Below are 16,581 nucleotides of genomic sequence, written 5' to 3' on the forward strand. Positions count from 1 at the left end.
CCCAGGCTGGAGTGCAGTGGCGCGATCTCTGCTCACTGCAAACTCCACCGCCTCCTGGGTTCAAGCCATTCTCCGGCCTCAGCCTCCCTAGAAGCTGGGACTACAGTCGCCTGCCACCACGCCCAGCTAATTTTTTTGTATTTTTAGTAGAAACGGGGTTTCACCGCGTTCATCAGGATGGTCTCGATCTCCTGACCTCGTGATCCGCCCACATCGGCCTCCCAAAGTGCTGAGATTACAGGTGTGAGCCACCGCGCCCGGCCTTAGCTGTGTATTTTCTGCATGTCTTGTTTTTTGTTGAATTCCTCCAATTTTGCCTTTTTCTTTTGTATTTAGTTGACTTTTTTGTGGTGAACCTTCTGACTTCTCTTTTGTAAAATTTTTAGCTATTTCATTAGGTTTTAGATCACAGCTGACATCTCAAATTTATAACAACCTAGTTTGAATAATAGTAAATTTGTTTCAATAGCTTATGGACACATTGCTCCTCTACATCTGTATTTTCCCTCCCTTTATTTTTTATTATCACAAATCACATCTTTATAGGCATATTCCCATTTACTTAGATTTACAGTTACTGTTTTATGCATTTTCCTTTTATTTTTATTTTATTTATTTATTTATTTATTTTTTGAGACGGAGTCTCACCCTGTTGCCCAGGCTGGAGTGCAGTGTCACGATCTCGGCTCATTGCAACCTCCGCCTTCCAGGTTCAAGCAATTCTCCTGCCTCAGCCTCCTGAGTACCTGAGATTACAGGTGCCCGCCACCAAGCCCGGCTGATTTTTGTATCTTTGCTAGAGACGAGGTTTCACCATGTTGGCCAGGCTGGTCTCGAACTCCTAACCTCAGGAGATCCACCCACCTTGGCCTCCCAAAGTACTGGGATTACAGGCATGAGCCACCACACGCAGCTGCATTTTCCTTTTAAATCATGTATGAAAAAAATGAGTTATGAGCCAAAGTACAATAATACTGTCTTTTAAATGTACCTATATGGTTACTTTTACCAGATTTACTTATTTCTTCTTGTGGCTTTAAATTACTATCTAGTGTTCTTTCATTTCAGCCTGATAGACTCACTTTAGCATTTCTCATACGATAGGTCTGCTAATGACAAACTCCCTTTGCTCTTGTTTATTTGGAAAATGTGTTGATTTTGTATTTATTCTTAGACAGAGACAAATCTTATGTAGGATATAAGATTCTTAAAAAAAAAAAAAAAGATTCTTGGTTGACGAGTTGTTCAGGGTTTTTTGTTTTTTGTTTTTATAGAACTTGAGGATGTCATCCCACCACTGCCTCTTGGCCATTATGGCTTCTGATGAGAAATCAGCTGTTATTCTTACTGAGGATCCTTTAACATGAGTCACTTCCTTCTTGACTACTTTGAAAAAACCTTTATCCTTTATCTCTTTATCACATGTTCAACCATTTGACCCTAATGTGTCTCAGTGTGGGTCTCAGATTTCATCCTGCTTGGAGATCACTGAGTTTCTTGGATGTATAAATTCACATCTTTCATAAAATTTGCAAGTTTTTGACCATTATTTCGTCAAATATTTTTTCTGCCACTTTCTGTGTTTCCATTTGGGAATTCCATGATGTGTATGTTAGTATTTCTGATTGTGTCTTGCAGGTTCTTTAGAAATTGTTTTTCTTCATTCTCTTTTCTTTCTGTTCAGACGGAGTATTTTCAATTGCCTTATCTACAGGTTTGCTGAATCTTTTTTCTGCCTGCTGTAGTCTGCCATTGAATCCTCCTAGAGTGAATTTTTAATTTCAGCTGTTATACTTTTCTGTCCTGGAATTCCTGCTTGGTTCCTTTTAATTATTTTTGTCTCTTCATCAGTATTCTCTGCTTGTTCATACATGTAATTATCTTTGTTTCTTTTATCTCATTGAGTATATTTAAGACGGTTGATTTAATGTCTTTGACTAGTCACTCTAAAATCTGGGCCTCCTCACGGTTAATTCCTAATTCTTTCTTCTCCCCTGTGAGTTAGTCATTTTTGCCTGATTATGTGATTTGTAGTTTTTTGTTAGGAATTGGACATTTTAAGTACTATAATGTGATAACTCTAAAAGTCTGGTTCTTCCCCTCTTTCTAGATTGCTTTTGGTTCTTGTAGGGCGCAGTCCACCATTCTGACTTTTCTAAACTACTTTCACAAAGTCTGTATTCCTTGTTTTGTGTAGGCCTTGAAGTTATAGTTCTGTTATGTTTATGGTCAGCCTGTGACCCTGACATAGATTCCCTTCACTGTTGAGATTCATCCCCTCTCCCTCCATCAAACCAGGTGTTTACCTCCTGGTTGCTGGGTCCCATGAGCTTCCAGAGTTCTGGACAGGTGATTATGATTGGTTTTTTCCAGCTTTCGTTTTGTTGTTGCAGTTGATATCTGAAATTTCTTAACTCTGCCGTTTTTCTGACATCAGTAATAATTTATTTGAATTTGAAAAATCTTACTTAAATATAGCCTTTAATGTTTATTTAATTTTTTTTTTTTGCTCTGTCGCCCAGGCTGTAGTGCAGTGGCGCCATCTCGGCTCACTGCAGGCTCCACCTCCCGGGTTCATGCCATTCTCCTGCCTCAGCCTCTCAAGTAGCTGGAACTACAGGCACCCACCACCATGCCCGGCTAATTTTTTGTATTTTTAGTAGAGACGGATTTTCACTGTGGTCTCCATCTCCTGACCTCATGATCCGGCCGCCTCGGCCTCCTCAAGTGCTGGTATTACAGGTGTGAGCCACCACGCCAGGCCGCCTTTAATGTTTAATGATTACCTTTCTCCTTTATTGATATTCAGTAAGATAAAATTGAAAATGAATTCATTAAGAAGAAAATAATTATTCATCATTAAACCCCCTAAAAGCCCATCATTGCTATTAACAGTTTGGTCTGTATCTTTCAACACTTTTTCTTCTTCATATGTTCATACTTCCTTAACAAATATTTATAGAGTACTTTCGATGTGCCAGGTATGCTAGGTTCTTGGGCTGTGAGGTTATGTAATATGAGTATCATATATATTCCCTTAAGGTTTACAATCTAATGGAAGATGAAGAAAGGTAAAGAGGTGGTTACAATAAGGTATGTGATATATGCTCTCTATTGTGGGAGTACCTAGAATAGGCACATAACTCACACTTGGAGGGAGTCAGAAGTTAAAAAGAGGAGGAAGAAAAAATAATCTGTAGAGCAGAACTTCTAATAGTGTAGACTTCAGACATATCACTGCTGGAAAGAACAGAGAATCAGAAAACGACCTGGAGGAAGAATATTGGAGGTCAAAGGAGCAGCAGTTTGGAAAAATGATCAGGAACCCGCTTTCATTGGCTTTTTATTATATGTTAAGTGTACTGGAAATATTACCTCATTTATTCTTTAGAACAATGGGATAATTACTGTTGTTCCCATTTTATTTTTGTTTTTGTTTATGTTTTGAGATGGAGTGTTGTTCTGTCACCCAGGTTGGAGTGCAGTGGTGTGATCTTGGCTCATTGCAACCTCCGCCTCCCAGGTTCAAGCGATTCTCCTGCCTTAGCATCCCGAAGTAGCTGGGACTACAGGCATGCACCACCATGCCCGGCTAATTTTTGTATTTTTTTAAAGAGATGGAGTTTCACCATGTTGGCCAGGCTGGTTTCAAACTCCGGGCCTCAGGTAATCCACCCGCTTCGACCTCCCAAAGTGCTGGGATTACAGGTGTGAGCCACCGCACCCTTCCTGTTCCCATTTTACAAATGAAGATATCAGCAAGGGTAAAGTCACACAGCTAATAAGTGTCCTTTGAATTTAACAACAAACTGTATTTATTTGCTTACTGGTTGGAAAAATTGTTTAAAATGTGTTTAGCAACAAAGCACTCACTGATAAGCTTGGCAGGGGCAGCTATAGTAAAGCAATGCAGATGAAAGCCAAATTGCCAAAAGATAAGAAATATGTATCGTTTAGACAAATCTTTTTTAAAAATTGGCTATGAACTGGGGAGGAAGAAGGTAATGGGAAGTATGTAAGGAGCCAGGGGATCAAGTGTGGTTGTAGGTAAAAGAAACGATGGTAATAAATTGAGAGGAGGACTTCTAAAAGAAGAATTTGTGAGGTGGTGGGATCTTAAAGATAGATAAAAGGAAGGCCAGGAAATAAAAATAATTTTCCAGGACTGCTGTTAAGTAGTTGAGGAGGTCTCATCTAATGACTTAGGCTTCTAAATGATAAAGGAGCAGAGTCTACTGGTAGGTGAGGGTGATAGAATTAGATATGAGTAGTGTAAAGATTGGGAACAGCTGCTGTGAAGAAGTAGCTAAAAATCCTGGTGACACATAGGATAGCTGGTTAGCATAAAGTACCAAGTTAAAAATTTTAAATTTATAATTATATCAAGCTTCTCAGCTACACGGTTTTTCTGTAGCATTAAACAATTCTAAATATAGCTGTCAAGAAGCCAAAGACTTTGGATCGTTCTTGAGTTTTTCAAAGCAAGTGTACCAGAAGAAAAATTGGTAAGAGAGTTCACACTGTTTTCAAAAAAGTGATTAAAATGTTGAGAGGCCATGACAAGAGGATTTTTTGAGTCCAGGATTTCAGGACCAGCCTGAGCAACATAGCAGGACCCTATCTCTACAAATAATTTTTTTGAATTGACTTGGTATTGTAACGTGTGCCTGTAGTCCCAGCTACTCGGGAAGCTGAGGCAGGAGCATCTCTTGAGCCCAGGAGGTAGGCTGCAGTGAATTTGTAATTTCACAGGTGAACAATTTCTAAAGATTAACCAAGTCTAGGAATGTCTGAGGCAGTGAAATGTCTTAGGCAAAGAAAATTTACCAGGATTGGAACCGCCAAAGAATTAGGAAATCGTGTTGAGTAGGTTGCCCAGAAAATAGGCAGGACTTAAAGATGGAGTCGAGGAAAAATGTCATCCAGAAACTAAATGAATGCAAGGAACATAGGGAAGCTGATAGATAAGTTGACAAGGAGAGGATGGTAGAAGCAGCCAGATGGCACAAGCTTCCGTGGAGTAATTGTACATAAACATGAAAGAATAACTGGAATCAGCATTGGGGATGATAGAAGCTGAACCCACTCTCTAACCCTGAGTGTGCGTCATCTAATAGAATGAGCAGTTACAACTTTAGGGTAATGCAAGGCAAGCATTCTTGGAGTGGGGGTATGGTTTCAGTTATGGCAAAAGGGTAAAGTGAGCATTCATTGAAGTTTCTTTTTGGGGGGAAAGTGTATTCCAGAGAGCTCAGTGAAAAGACATTGAGATGGAGAGGAATTAGCTCCTTTGGATAAGGCAAGAAGAAGCAGAGGATTATGGGAGTCTGTGTACTTCGTAGGATGGGTAAACATTAATGATTACATTTCTTGGGCAGTATTGAGGATGCAGAAGTGAGACACAGCCCCAAGGTTTTCATCATATTCTAATTTCACAAAATATTTTAATGTCTATTTTCTATTGTTTTATAATACATTTTGTTTTGTATTGTTTTGTATCCTGTTTTAAACATAACATTATATTGAACAGCTTCCAAGTACTAAAATTTATTGAGTCGATTGGTTCATGTTAGATAGCACATTAGTCTCAGCATGTTTGCATAAAATTAAGGTGGAATTGGCGTGCTTATCACAAAACAATCATACTTTTTTCCAGTTACTTCAAGGAATAAATTCTCTATTATGTTGATGTACATTCAAGTATTTTATATATATATATACTAATGTTTAAAACCTTATTGCAAGATTTTTTTGTTACAACTTTTTAAAGAAACGCTGCGTAGGAATGCTTCCTCACCTTATCCCCTAAAACTGAGAGTAATCCTAACCCTATACTTTTGTGAAAAGGGATCAAACAAATCTTCAAGTTAATAGAAACTCAACAGAATTCTGACCTAAGAGTCAAGGAAATGACTTCAGTGTTTACATAAATAAATAGAATCCTCAAACCTGTAGAACTGAGGTGTTCAGTGTTGCCACCTTTGTCTAGTACATAGTTGCTCAGATAATGTTTATTATATTTATTTTGTGTATTTTTGTTAAAAGTGTAAAGGCAGACCTGGTTCTAATCCTAGCTCCATCTTTTTATCTCTGTGACCCTAAACAGGTAACGCCTCAAAAAAAATACTTAGACAGCCAGGCGTGGTAGCTTACGCCTGCAGTCCCAGCACTTTGTGAGGCCAAGGCCGGTAGATTGCTTGAGCGTAGGAGTTCAAGACCAGTCTGGGCAACCTGGTGAAACCCCAGCTCTATAAAAATTAGCCAGACGTAGTGGCGAACGCCTATAGTCCCAGCTACTCAGGAAGCTGAGGTAGGAGGATAGTGTGAGCCCAGGACACCATGGCTGCCAGGGCTGTGATCACACCACTGCACTCCAGCCTGAGAGGCAAGCAAGACCCAGTCTTAAAAGACAGACAAAAAAAAAAAATAGGTTCTATATATAATGGTGATGATTTTTCATATTCTTTATAGAATTATGAGGATTATATGAAGGTAAAGTGCTTAGCCTAATGCTTATTAGCTAGTAAGCACTCATTAAATATTTGCTAATTTTTATTATATGTGTTGTTATTCATTATTCTGCTCCATTCTTTGATCAGGATTCTAGCAGCTATCCAATATCTAACTAGAGTTGACAACTCTTTGCCAAAGTTAATAAATATTATTGAAACAATCAACTATCATTTAAGCCATTAAGCTAAAAAACTAATGCATGCTACAGTAGTCTCTTAAAACAGTTACATGGAATGTAGGAAAAGAAACTTTTACAGAGTATCATCAAATAATTTCTCCCTTGTTGATGCAGTAATGTAGTAGTCGTGTCACTGCCTGAAAATCCCGGGATCTTTATAAAAACAGGCCCCATTTCCAGATTTGTCTATTTAAGTTCTCCAAGCAATTCTAATGTTCAGCCTGATTTGGGGTTCCCTTTTACTTGGAAATTCAGATGTTCCCTTCAGACACAATATGCTAAATGAATATACAGTGACAAGTGTAGAATAGCAAAAGTAGTTTGAGATTGTGACTCCTTAACTGAGTGGCTGAGTACCACACACATCAGCCTCATAGTACATGCAGTTTAGATTTGTTTCTCAGCAGAACTGCATACCAATTGTAGAAATCCTGCATAGCTTATAAATAATCAAAATGCCAAGACTGCTGTGTGTTGATTTGCTCATCATTGCTGGGTGTTAAGATACATCGGATTATCTAAATATACCTATAGGGTGAATCTGTGTTTTCTTTTGAGAGGGTGTCACTTTTTTGTCCAGGCTGGAGTGCAGTGGTGTGATCATGGCTCACTGCAGCCACAAGCGATCCTCCCACCTCAGCCCCACAAGTAGCTGGGACTACAGGCACCCACTACCATGCCCAGCTAATTTTTGTATTTTTTTGTAGAGATGGGGTCTCACGGGGTCGGTCTCGAATTTCTTGTTTTGTGTTTTTTCCGTTTGAGACAGAGTCTCACTCTGTCACCCAGGCTGGAATGCAGTAGTGCAGTCTTGGCTCACTGCAAGCTCCGCCTCCCGGATTCATGCCATTCTCCTGCCTCAGCCTCCCAAGAAGCTGGGACTACAGGCGACTGCCACCACACCCATCTAATTTTTGTATTTTGGGTAGAGACAGGGTTTCACTGTGTTAGCCAGGATGGTCTCGATCTCCTGACCTCGTGATCCACCTTCCTTGACCTCTCAAAGTGCCCAAATTACAGGCATAAACCACCACGCCCGGCCTCGAATTTCTGGTTTCAGGCAATCTACCCACCTCAGCCTCCCAAAGTGCTGAGGTTGTAGGCATGAGCCACCATGTCCAGCTAGGGTGAATCTTTATATGCCTTATGAAACTGTCAGAATTTCTCATATTAAGCTATGTTTTCATTTTTTATATATTATTTCATGCTTTAATTTTCCATTTGAATAGAATATTATTAATAGGATAATAACATGTACTAGTCATTAAGGTTGATCATTTTATTTTATTTTATTCAGACAACAGAAATTCCTGTTAACATATTTATTGCTTTAAGCTAAAGCATCTATCTATATCTAGTCTCTTTAATATGTTTACATTTAGGTGCCTATGGTTCATGCTTGAAGTTTTAATGACAAAGAATGAAAACAATAGCCATGCCTTTATGAAGAAGATGGCAGAGAACATCAAGTTAACCAGAGATGCCCAGTCTCCAGATGAATCCAAGACAAATGAAGTAAGATGAGTCTTAGGCCAGTGGGTGTTAAGATGTAATAGAAAAATATATTGTCCTACTGTTTTTTTTTTTTTTCTTTTTTTGGCCATACATAATAATTTAAATTTTAGAATGTTTACAAAAGTAAATGAATAGTTTTTATTGCACTTCATTACAAGTGAATTTTATTTCAAGAATCTTTAGTGCTCTGAAAAGACATTATAACCTTAGATCTAGAGGATAAGAATAAAATGTACAACTATGCTATTTTACAAACTTACAGTAAGAGTTACAGACAAATGCTTGTTCTTTTTGTGTGCTTTCTTTGGGTTGGTTCATTTATTTTCCATGCATATTGGCATTCATGTTAAATTCATATAGAGGGATTTTTCTTTACCACAAGGCTGCATAAACAATGCTGAACAGAAATATGGAATGTTCAAGGAATAAATAACAACCACAGTATCCTTCTTTTAACTCTAATTTATACATTTAGTGGAATTGGTAATTGTGACTATTTCGCAATACTAAAAGTTATATATGATTTGTTTTCTTCCCTAGAAACTGTATACAGTATGTGATGTGGCTCTCTGTGTTATAAATAGTAAAAGTGCTTTGTGCAATGCAGATTCACCAAAGGACCCAGTCCTCCCAATGAAATTTTTTACACAACCTGAAAAGGTAATTTTCTTCCTCTCATTTTTCCTACCACACTAAACTGATTTAAATTTCAGTTACTATCAACCTTGTGACAAATACTGAATTGTCTTGACTACAGAGTAAAAAAAGAAAATCAGAGTTTATCAAAGAATGGGAGATTGTCTTACACAGCCCTGAACATTATTCTGACTTGAACAGAAGACTACAAATATTGCTGATCTTATGTTTATTCTAGGAATTTCTAGTATTAAAAAGAGTTTTCAGATTTTTTAAATTATTTTAATCTAATTTTATTGAAACGTGGTATTTTTGCAGACAAAAATTTTTACTATTTGGCACACTGTAAGGAGGGACAAGTTCCCTCCTCTAAGCCTCAATTTCTTCATCTTTATAATGCAGATATTAATAATACATATGGACAATTACTAATATCTAGGTTTATATGAAGAGTTTATCACATAAAACCATTCAATAAATGGTGTTATTAATTAATATACAGTGTATCTATTCTGCTTTCAGCAAGTTGTTTCCCATGTAAGTAAATTTTTCAGGTAACCCAGGCTCTGTTAAGTGTTTCCAGCTAATTTGGATTTTTAAAAGCTTTTATTTATTTCCTGCTTTTAGGTGGTATTTTAAACTTGTTTAACTTTCTCCTGTAAATGTATATGTATATGCCTCAGTAATGACCCCTTTAGAGCAGTGATTCCCAACCTTTTTGACACCTAGGACCAGTTTCGTGGAAGACAATTTTTCCGCAGAGAAATTGAGGTGGGGAGATGGTTTCAGGATGAAACTGTTTTACCTCAGGTCATCAGGCATTAGTTAGATTCTCATAAGGAGCACACAACCTAGCTCCCTCGCATGCATAGTTCACAGTAGGGTTTGTGCTTCTGTAAGAATCTCATGCTGCCATTGATCCGACAGGAGGCAGAGCTCAGGTGGTAATGCTTGCTGGCCAGCCACTTACTGCCTGCTACGCATCCCAGTTCCTAACAGGCCGCAGACCCACGACCTATAACCCATACCGGTCTGCGGCTCGTGGGTTGGAGACCCCTAGCTTAGAGAATTCTCCAAATGCACATTCCAAGAAATAAACGGAGCTTCCTACTTTGAATGCCGTACTTTACTAAAAGTTTGCTAAAATGTAATGATTTTTATTATTGATTTAGTATTAAACACTTAACTGTGCCTTGCTTTTGATAGAAATAATGAGAATTGCAAAAGTATGCTCTCTAATTGAATCCACTGATCTGTATAAAATTTTTTTTTGGTCTCCATCACTCAGGCTGGAGTGCAGTGGCTTGATTTTGGCCCACTGCAGCCTCCAACTCCCTGGCTCAAACAGTCCTCCTACCTCAGCCTCTCAAGTAGCTGTGACTGCAGGCATGTGTCACCACACCTGGCTAATTTTTTAACTTTTTTGTAGAGAGGTGGTTTCATCATGTTGGCCAGGCCTCAAACTCCTGGGCTCAAGTGATCAACCCACCTCTCAGCATCCCAAAGTGCTGGGATTACAGGCATGAGCCACCATGCCCAGCCTATAAAATGCTCTTAAGTGAGCTGTTGAATTAAAATTAATCCTGTTGTTGACTCAGGACCATCATGAATAGAATAATACCTGAATAGAATCTTCATAACAGTGGTAATACCATCATCAAGAATTAAATTCCTACATGTCACTACACCTGTCTGGCCTCATAAATAACAATTTTTTTTTCTTTTGATATTTTCTGTGTTATAGTGTTTTAGTCTTCTTAATAATAACTTAGGTTTTTCTGTTTTCAGTATGCAGCATTCCTTATTTTTCTAACATGTTGCTTTCAATGTGTTATAAATTCATAAACACTAGAAAACTAGGTTTGTGAAGTTAGTGAACCTAGTGAAGCTATAGTGTATCTATGAATGAAGTGAATGAACTTTGGTATACAGGTTTCTTGATGTTTATTTTAGCTGCATAGAAGACAGTGCAAAAGAAATGATACGGCTTTGCCTAGCACACATGACAAAACTGTGATTTCCTCACAGGCACACTTTGTTCTTTCCTACTTCTGTGAAGGTAAATTTAATACAATTAAAAAATATTTTTTAATGGGATTACTTAAAACTTATTTATATTTCCTGAGTTTAGTAGCTGGTTTTGCTTCACTGACACAACATTGTGGTTTATTTGTTTGCCATTTTCAGATATTAAACAGGAAGAGGCATCGAGAGATCAAGTTTGAACTCCTAATTTGTATATAGATAAACTCTCAAAGTGCTATCATTTTCCACATTTTGTTTAAATCGTTTATTTACTTGTTAGTATCACAGCTGTCAAAGAACATAATTCACTTAATTGTATTTTGACAGTTGGTCTACTTATGGTTCTAAGAAACAGTTTTATGTCTTTTTTGTTGTTGTTTTTGTTTGTTTGTTTGTGTTTTGAGGTGGAGTTTCACTCTTGTCACCCAGGATGGAGTGCAGTGGCACGATCTTGGCTCACCACAACCTCTGCCTCCCAGGTTCAAGTGATTCTCCTGCCTCAGCCTCCTGAGTAGCTGGGATTACAGGCGCGTGCCACTTGGCCCGGCTAATTTTGTATTTCTTTAGAGATGGGGTTTCACTGTTGGCCAGGCCAGGTGGGTCTCAAACTCCTGACCTCAGGTGATCTGCCCACTTTGGCCTCCCAAAGTGCTGGGATGAGGCTCACAGGCGTAAGTCACCACACCCAGCCTGAGTTTATGATGTGGTGGAATTCAATGAATAAATCTAACGAATAAACTGCATTGAACCATACGAAAACATGGGTGTGCTTTATTTATGGTGTGATTTAGGAAATTTATCTTTGACATTTGCCTAAGTGTGTGTGCCATCAGTTTAATTTAAAGCTAGACTTATGGTATGGCTCATTAAATGTTTTGTTTGACGAACTGGTATATGTGTTAGCACAAGTGTATTTATTATTGCAAGGCACAATACCTAAAAAACCTTATTGGGATAATTAAAATACTCATGTTCCGTTTGATTGATGTTTCTTTTTTCTTTTTCTTTTTTCTTTTTTTTTTTTTATTAATAGGACTTCTGTAATGATAAGAGTTATATTTCAGAAGAGACAAGAGTACTTCTGTTAACAGGAAAGGTATTAATGTACTTAATAATTTTGAGATCTTTGTTTCATGTGTATATTGCTTCTGCTATTCCTAGAAATACCTTTAAATGACCACTAGATTATATAGTTCCTGATTCTTAGGGATCACATTATGGATTTAAAGCATCTAAAGCAGCCATGCTTTTAGACTGTTTCTGCCAGCAACCACTCTTCTGAATTGCCACTGTGTGTTCTCATCAGTAATGTTAAGCACAGTTTATTTACAATTCACAAAGAAGGCTTTCCTGGGAAATGCTATAACCAACTTAGGTATATAAGATAAAAGAAATAATTTTATACTACTATCTAATGAATTAGATAATTCATGTTCTATATAAGTAATACGGTGACACCTAAAACAGCAAAAGGAAATTTAGTTTTTTGTAAACAATTCCTAAAGTATTACTCTCTATATATATCTACAATAGTTTGTTTATAGGAGCATTTATTATGTATTTTGCTGTATTTTAGGGGAACTTTGTATTTTGATTGAATAATAAAGGTTAAATTAATATTACCTAGTTATTATTAAGTAGAGATATGCTTATGACTTTTGATTGTATTAAGGCAGCCAAACACAATTTTACAGAATGAACTTTTTTTTTCTTCTTGAGACAGTCTCATTTTGTCGCCCAGGCTGGAGTACAGTGGTGCAATCTCAGCTCACTGCAACCTCCACCTCCTGGGTTCAGGCAATTCTTGTGCCTCAGTCTCCCAAGTAGCTGGGGCTACAAGCTTACACCACCACACCTGACTAATTTTTATGTTTTTGGTAGAGGTTGGGTTTCACTATGTTGGCCAGACTGGTCTTGAACTCCTGGCCTCAAGTGATCCACCTCCCAGAGTGCTGGGATTTATAGTCAGGAGCCACTGTGCCTGGCCCAGAATGAACATTTCTGGTAAATTTAACTAATTAGCATTTAACAATATCTCTTACTTTTGTCTAAATTTACATGTATACATGGTAAGATATAAACGTGTGTGTTTTTGGGGGTTTTTTTTCTTTTTGTTTTTAGCCAAAGCCTGCTGGAGTACTAGGTGCAGTAAATAAGCCTTTATCAGCAACAGGAAGGAAACCCTATGTTAGAAGCACTGGCACTGAGACTGGAAGCAATATTAATGTAAATTCAGAGCTGAACCCTTCAACCGGAAATCGATCAAGGCAACTTTTCTCTCCAATTATTTTGTTACTAGCACTCACTACTTGGTTTATCTTTTATTCCTAAAGCGCTGTCTCATAAAATGGTCTTCTGTCGTTAGAGGTGTTCTGGTACAAAATAATATTGATGGATTTTAGTATTTTCTTTTTCTTTTTTCTTTTTCCTTTTTTTGATACGAAGTCTCACTTTTGTCCCCAGGCTGGAGTGCAATGGTGCAATCTCGGCTCACTGCAACCTCCACCTCCTGGGTTCAAGCGATTCTCCTGCCTCAGCCTCCCAAGTAGCTGGGATTACAGGTGCCTGCCACCACGCCAGGCTAATTTTTGTATTTTTAGTAGAGACGGTTTCGCCATGTTGGCCAGGCTGGTCTCAAACTCCTGACCTGAGGTGATCCGCCCCCTTGGCCTCCCAAAGTGCTGGGATTACAGGCATGAGCCACCACGCCCGGCCAGTATTTTTTTTTTTCCCTCAATTTTGTGTAATTTTTTTTTTTTTTAAGAGACAGGGTCTCACTTTATTGCTTAGGCTAGAGGATAGTGGCAGAATCATAGCTCACCATAGCCTCAGACTCCTGGGCTCTAGGAATCTTCTCACTTCAGCATCCCAAGTAGCAGGGACTACAGGCATGCACCACCAACCCCCAGTCAATTTTCTTTTGTACTTTTCGTAAAGATGGGGTTTCATCATCTTCCCCTAGTCGGGCTCGATCTCCTGGGCTCAAGTGATCCACCCACTTCAGCCTCCCAAAGTGCTGGGATTACAGGTGCAAACCACCGCACCCAGGCACATTTTAGTATTTTCAATGAGGAAATGAAGAGTGTACTGCACACTTTGAAACTATTAATATATAGCATTCTAAGTGTGTAGAAAAGTTAACAGAAAATAATATAAGAATTAATACAACCAATTTGTATCAAAATGCTTTTTTTAATATTTTTGAGACAGAGGCTCTCTGTCGGTCACTCAGGCTGGAGTGCAGTGATGGGATGTCAGCTCACAGCAACCTTTGCCTCCCGGTTTCAAGTGATTCTCGTGCCTCAGCTTCCTGAGCTTACAGATGCACACCACCACTCCCAGCTAATCTCTGTATTTTTAGTAGAGACGGGGTCTCACCATGATTGCCAGGCTAGTCTCTGCCCACCTTGGACTCCCAAAGTGCTGGGATTACAGTCATGACCCATCACGCCTGGCCCAAAATGTTTATTTTTTATACATAAGAAAATTCAACGCTTAGAAAAACTATGAAAACATAACTTTTAAATAAAATGAAATGCTTTTTAATTTTTAACTCAAATTAGTATAGGAGAGCTGGGTATAGTACCTTATGGCTGTGATTCCAGAACTTTAGTAGGCCAACGCAGGATTATCGCTTGAGCCCAGAAGTTCAAGGCTAAAGTGATTCATGATGCCACCGCTACACTCCAGCCTGGGTGACAAAGCAAGACCCTGGCTCTTAAAAAAAAGAAAAGGCCATGTGTGATGGCTCACACCTGTAATCCCAGCACTTTGGGAGGCCGAGGAAGGATAAGCACTGGAGCCCAGGAGTTTGAAACCAGCCTGGGCAACATGGGGACATACACTTGTAGTCCCAGCTACTTGGGAGCTCAGGAGACAGAGGCAGGAAGATCACTTGAGCCCAGGAGTTCTAGGCTATATCAGCTATGATTACACAATTTCATTCCAGCCTGAGTAAGACCCTGTCTCTTTTAAAAGTATAGGATAAGTTTACATTGTTCTAACATTTTCCACTTATAAAAATATTCCATGTTTGTTTTAACATACTAAGTATTCAGTGTATTAGCTACTACATAAGAACTTCTACCTGCAATTTTTGTCATAAACATAATTATTTTGATACATAATAATTGTGCATATTTATGAGGTGTTTGTGATATTTTGGTATATGCATACCATGTATAGTGATCAAATCAGGGTAATTAGGATATCTGTCACGTCAAACCTTTATCATTTCTGACCCTACTCGTAGGAACATTTAATATTGTGGTTTTTATAGATATTGTTCTTACACATGAAATCTTAAGAATAAACTCGGCCGGGCGCGGTGGCTCAAGCCTGTAATCCCAGCACTTTGGGAGGCCGAGACGGGCGGATCACGAGGTCAGGAGATCAAAACCATCCTGGCTAACATAGTGAAACCCCGTCTCTACTAAAAAATACAAAAAACTAGCCGGACGAGGTGGCGGGCGCCTGTAGTCCCAGCTACTCGGGAGGCTGAGGCAGGAGAATGGCGTGAACCTGGGAGGCGGAGTTTGCAGTGAGCCGAGATCTGGCCACTGCACTCCAGCCTGGGCGACAGAGCGAGACTCCGCCTCAAAAAATAAAATAAAATAAACTCAACCAATGATGTTTTAAACCACTTTTCGCAAAAATGAAGCCCAAGATATAAAATCAATTAATGTGGTTTAAAGAATAGTGGGGCCTCAAATACCTACCAAATAGGCTCTTCTGACAGCCCCCTCCTTTTTTTTTTTGAGGCGGAGTCTTGCTCTGTCGCCCGGGCTGGAGTGCAGTGGCCAGATCTCAGCTCACTGCAAGCTCCGCCTCCCGGGTTAACGCCATTCTCCTGCCTCAGCTTCCCGAGTAGCTGGGACCACAGGCGCCCGCCACCTCGCCTGGCTAGTTTTTTGTATTTTTTAGTAGAGACGGGGTTTCACCGTGTTAGCCAGGATAGTCTCGATCTCCTGACCTCGTGATCCACCCGTCTCGACCTCCCAAAGTGCTGGGGATTACAGGCTTGAGCCACCGCTCCCGGCCGACAGCCCCCTTTTTTGTAGAACACTATGGAAATGACAACTATACTATGGTCTATAGTTTTACTTTCGTTTTAGGATTTTCTGTTCCCAAAAGATAAAGTTTACAACAGTTGTGTTATTTTGTCTCTTGACAATTAACCCTTTTATCGGGTAGTCTTAGGCAGTCATTTCTGTCTTAAGGTTATTAAGGCAAAATGGAAATAGATACCACTTTATCAAAGCTAAATGGAAAATGGTATTTTTAAAGCAATAGTCTGTAACTACAGAATATCCGAATCTTGCTATTGTTGCTTCATTTGTCCAGATTTCGAAACCATCCTAAGCCTTTTTTTATTGGTATGGTGAGAGAGTGAACTTTCTCTTCATGGAAATATGAAGTCTTGGTTTATTTGTCTTAAACAGGGAACAGAGTTCAGAGGCAGCAGAAACTGGAGTTAGTGAAAATGAAGAGAACCCTGTGAGGATTATTTCAGTCACACCTGTAAAGAATATTGACCCAGTAAAGAATAAGGTAAATTTTAAAATTTTTTTTTTCTTTTTTTTTTTTTGAGACGGAGTCTCGCTCTGTCACCCAGGCTAGAGTACAGTGACCGGATCTCAGCTCACTGCAAGCTCCACCTCCCGGGTTCACGCCATTCTCCTGCCTCAGCCTCCCGAGTAGCTGGGACTACAGGC

The 16,581-nt window shown here is 39.0% G+C and overlaps 1 protein-coding gene across 1 annotated transcript in view; it reads left to right on the forward strand.

Annotated features, from left to right (window-relative positions):
• Positions 1-16,581, forward strand: part of PDS5A (PDS5 cohesin associated factor A) — a 173,565-nt gene that overhangs the window by 134,476 nt on the left and 22,508 nt on the right. The window contains exons 26-30 of the mRNA XM_011949083.1: positions 8,074-8,206; positions 8,747-8,866; positions 11,901-11,963; positions 12,989-13,134; positions 16,309-16,417. Of these exons, the coding sequence (XP_011804473.1) occupies positions 8,074-8,206; positions 8,747-8,866; positions 11,901-11,963; positions 12,989-13,134; positions 16,309-16,417 (571 nt within the window). The remainder of the gene's footprint in view (positions 1-8,073; positions 8,207-8,746; positions 8,867-11,900; positions 11,964-12,988; positions 13,135-16,308; positions 16,418-16,581) is intronic.

This window comes from Colobus angolensis, unplaced genomic scaffold, assembly GCF_000951035.1.
Source record: "Colobus angolensis palliatus isolate OR3802 unplaced genomic scaffold, Cang.pa_1.0 Scaffold29, whole genome shotgun sequence".
NCBI lineage: Eukaryota > Metazoa > Chordata > Mammalia > Primates > Cercopithecidae > Colobus > Colobus angolensis.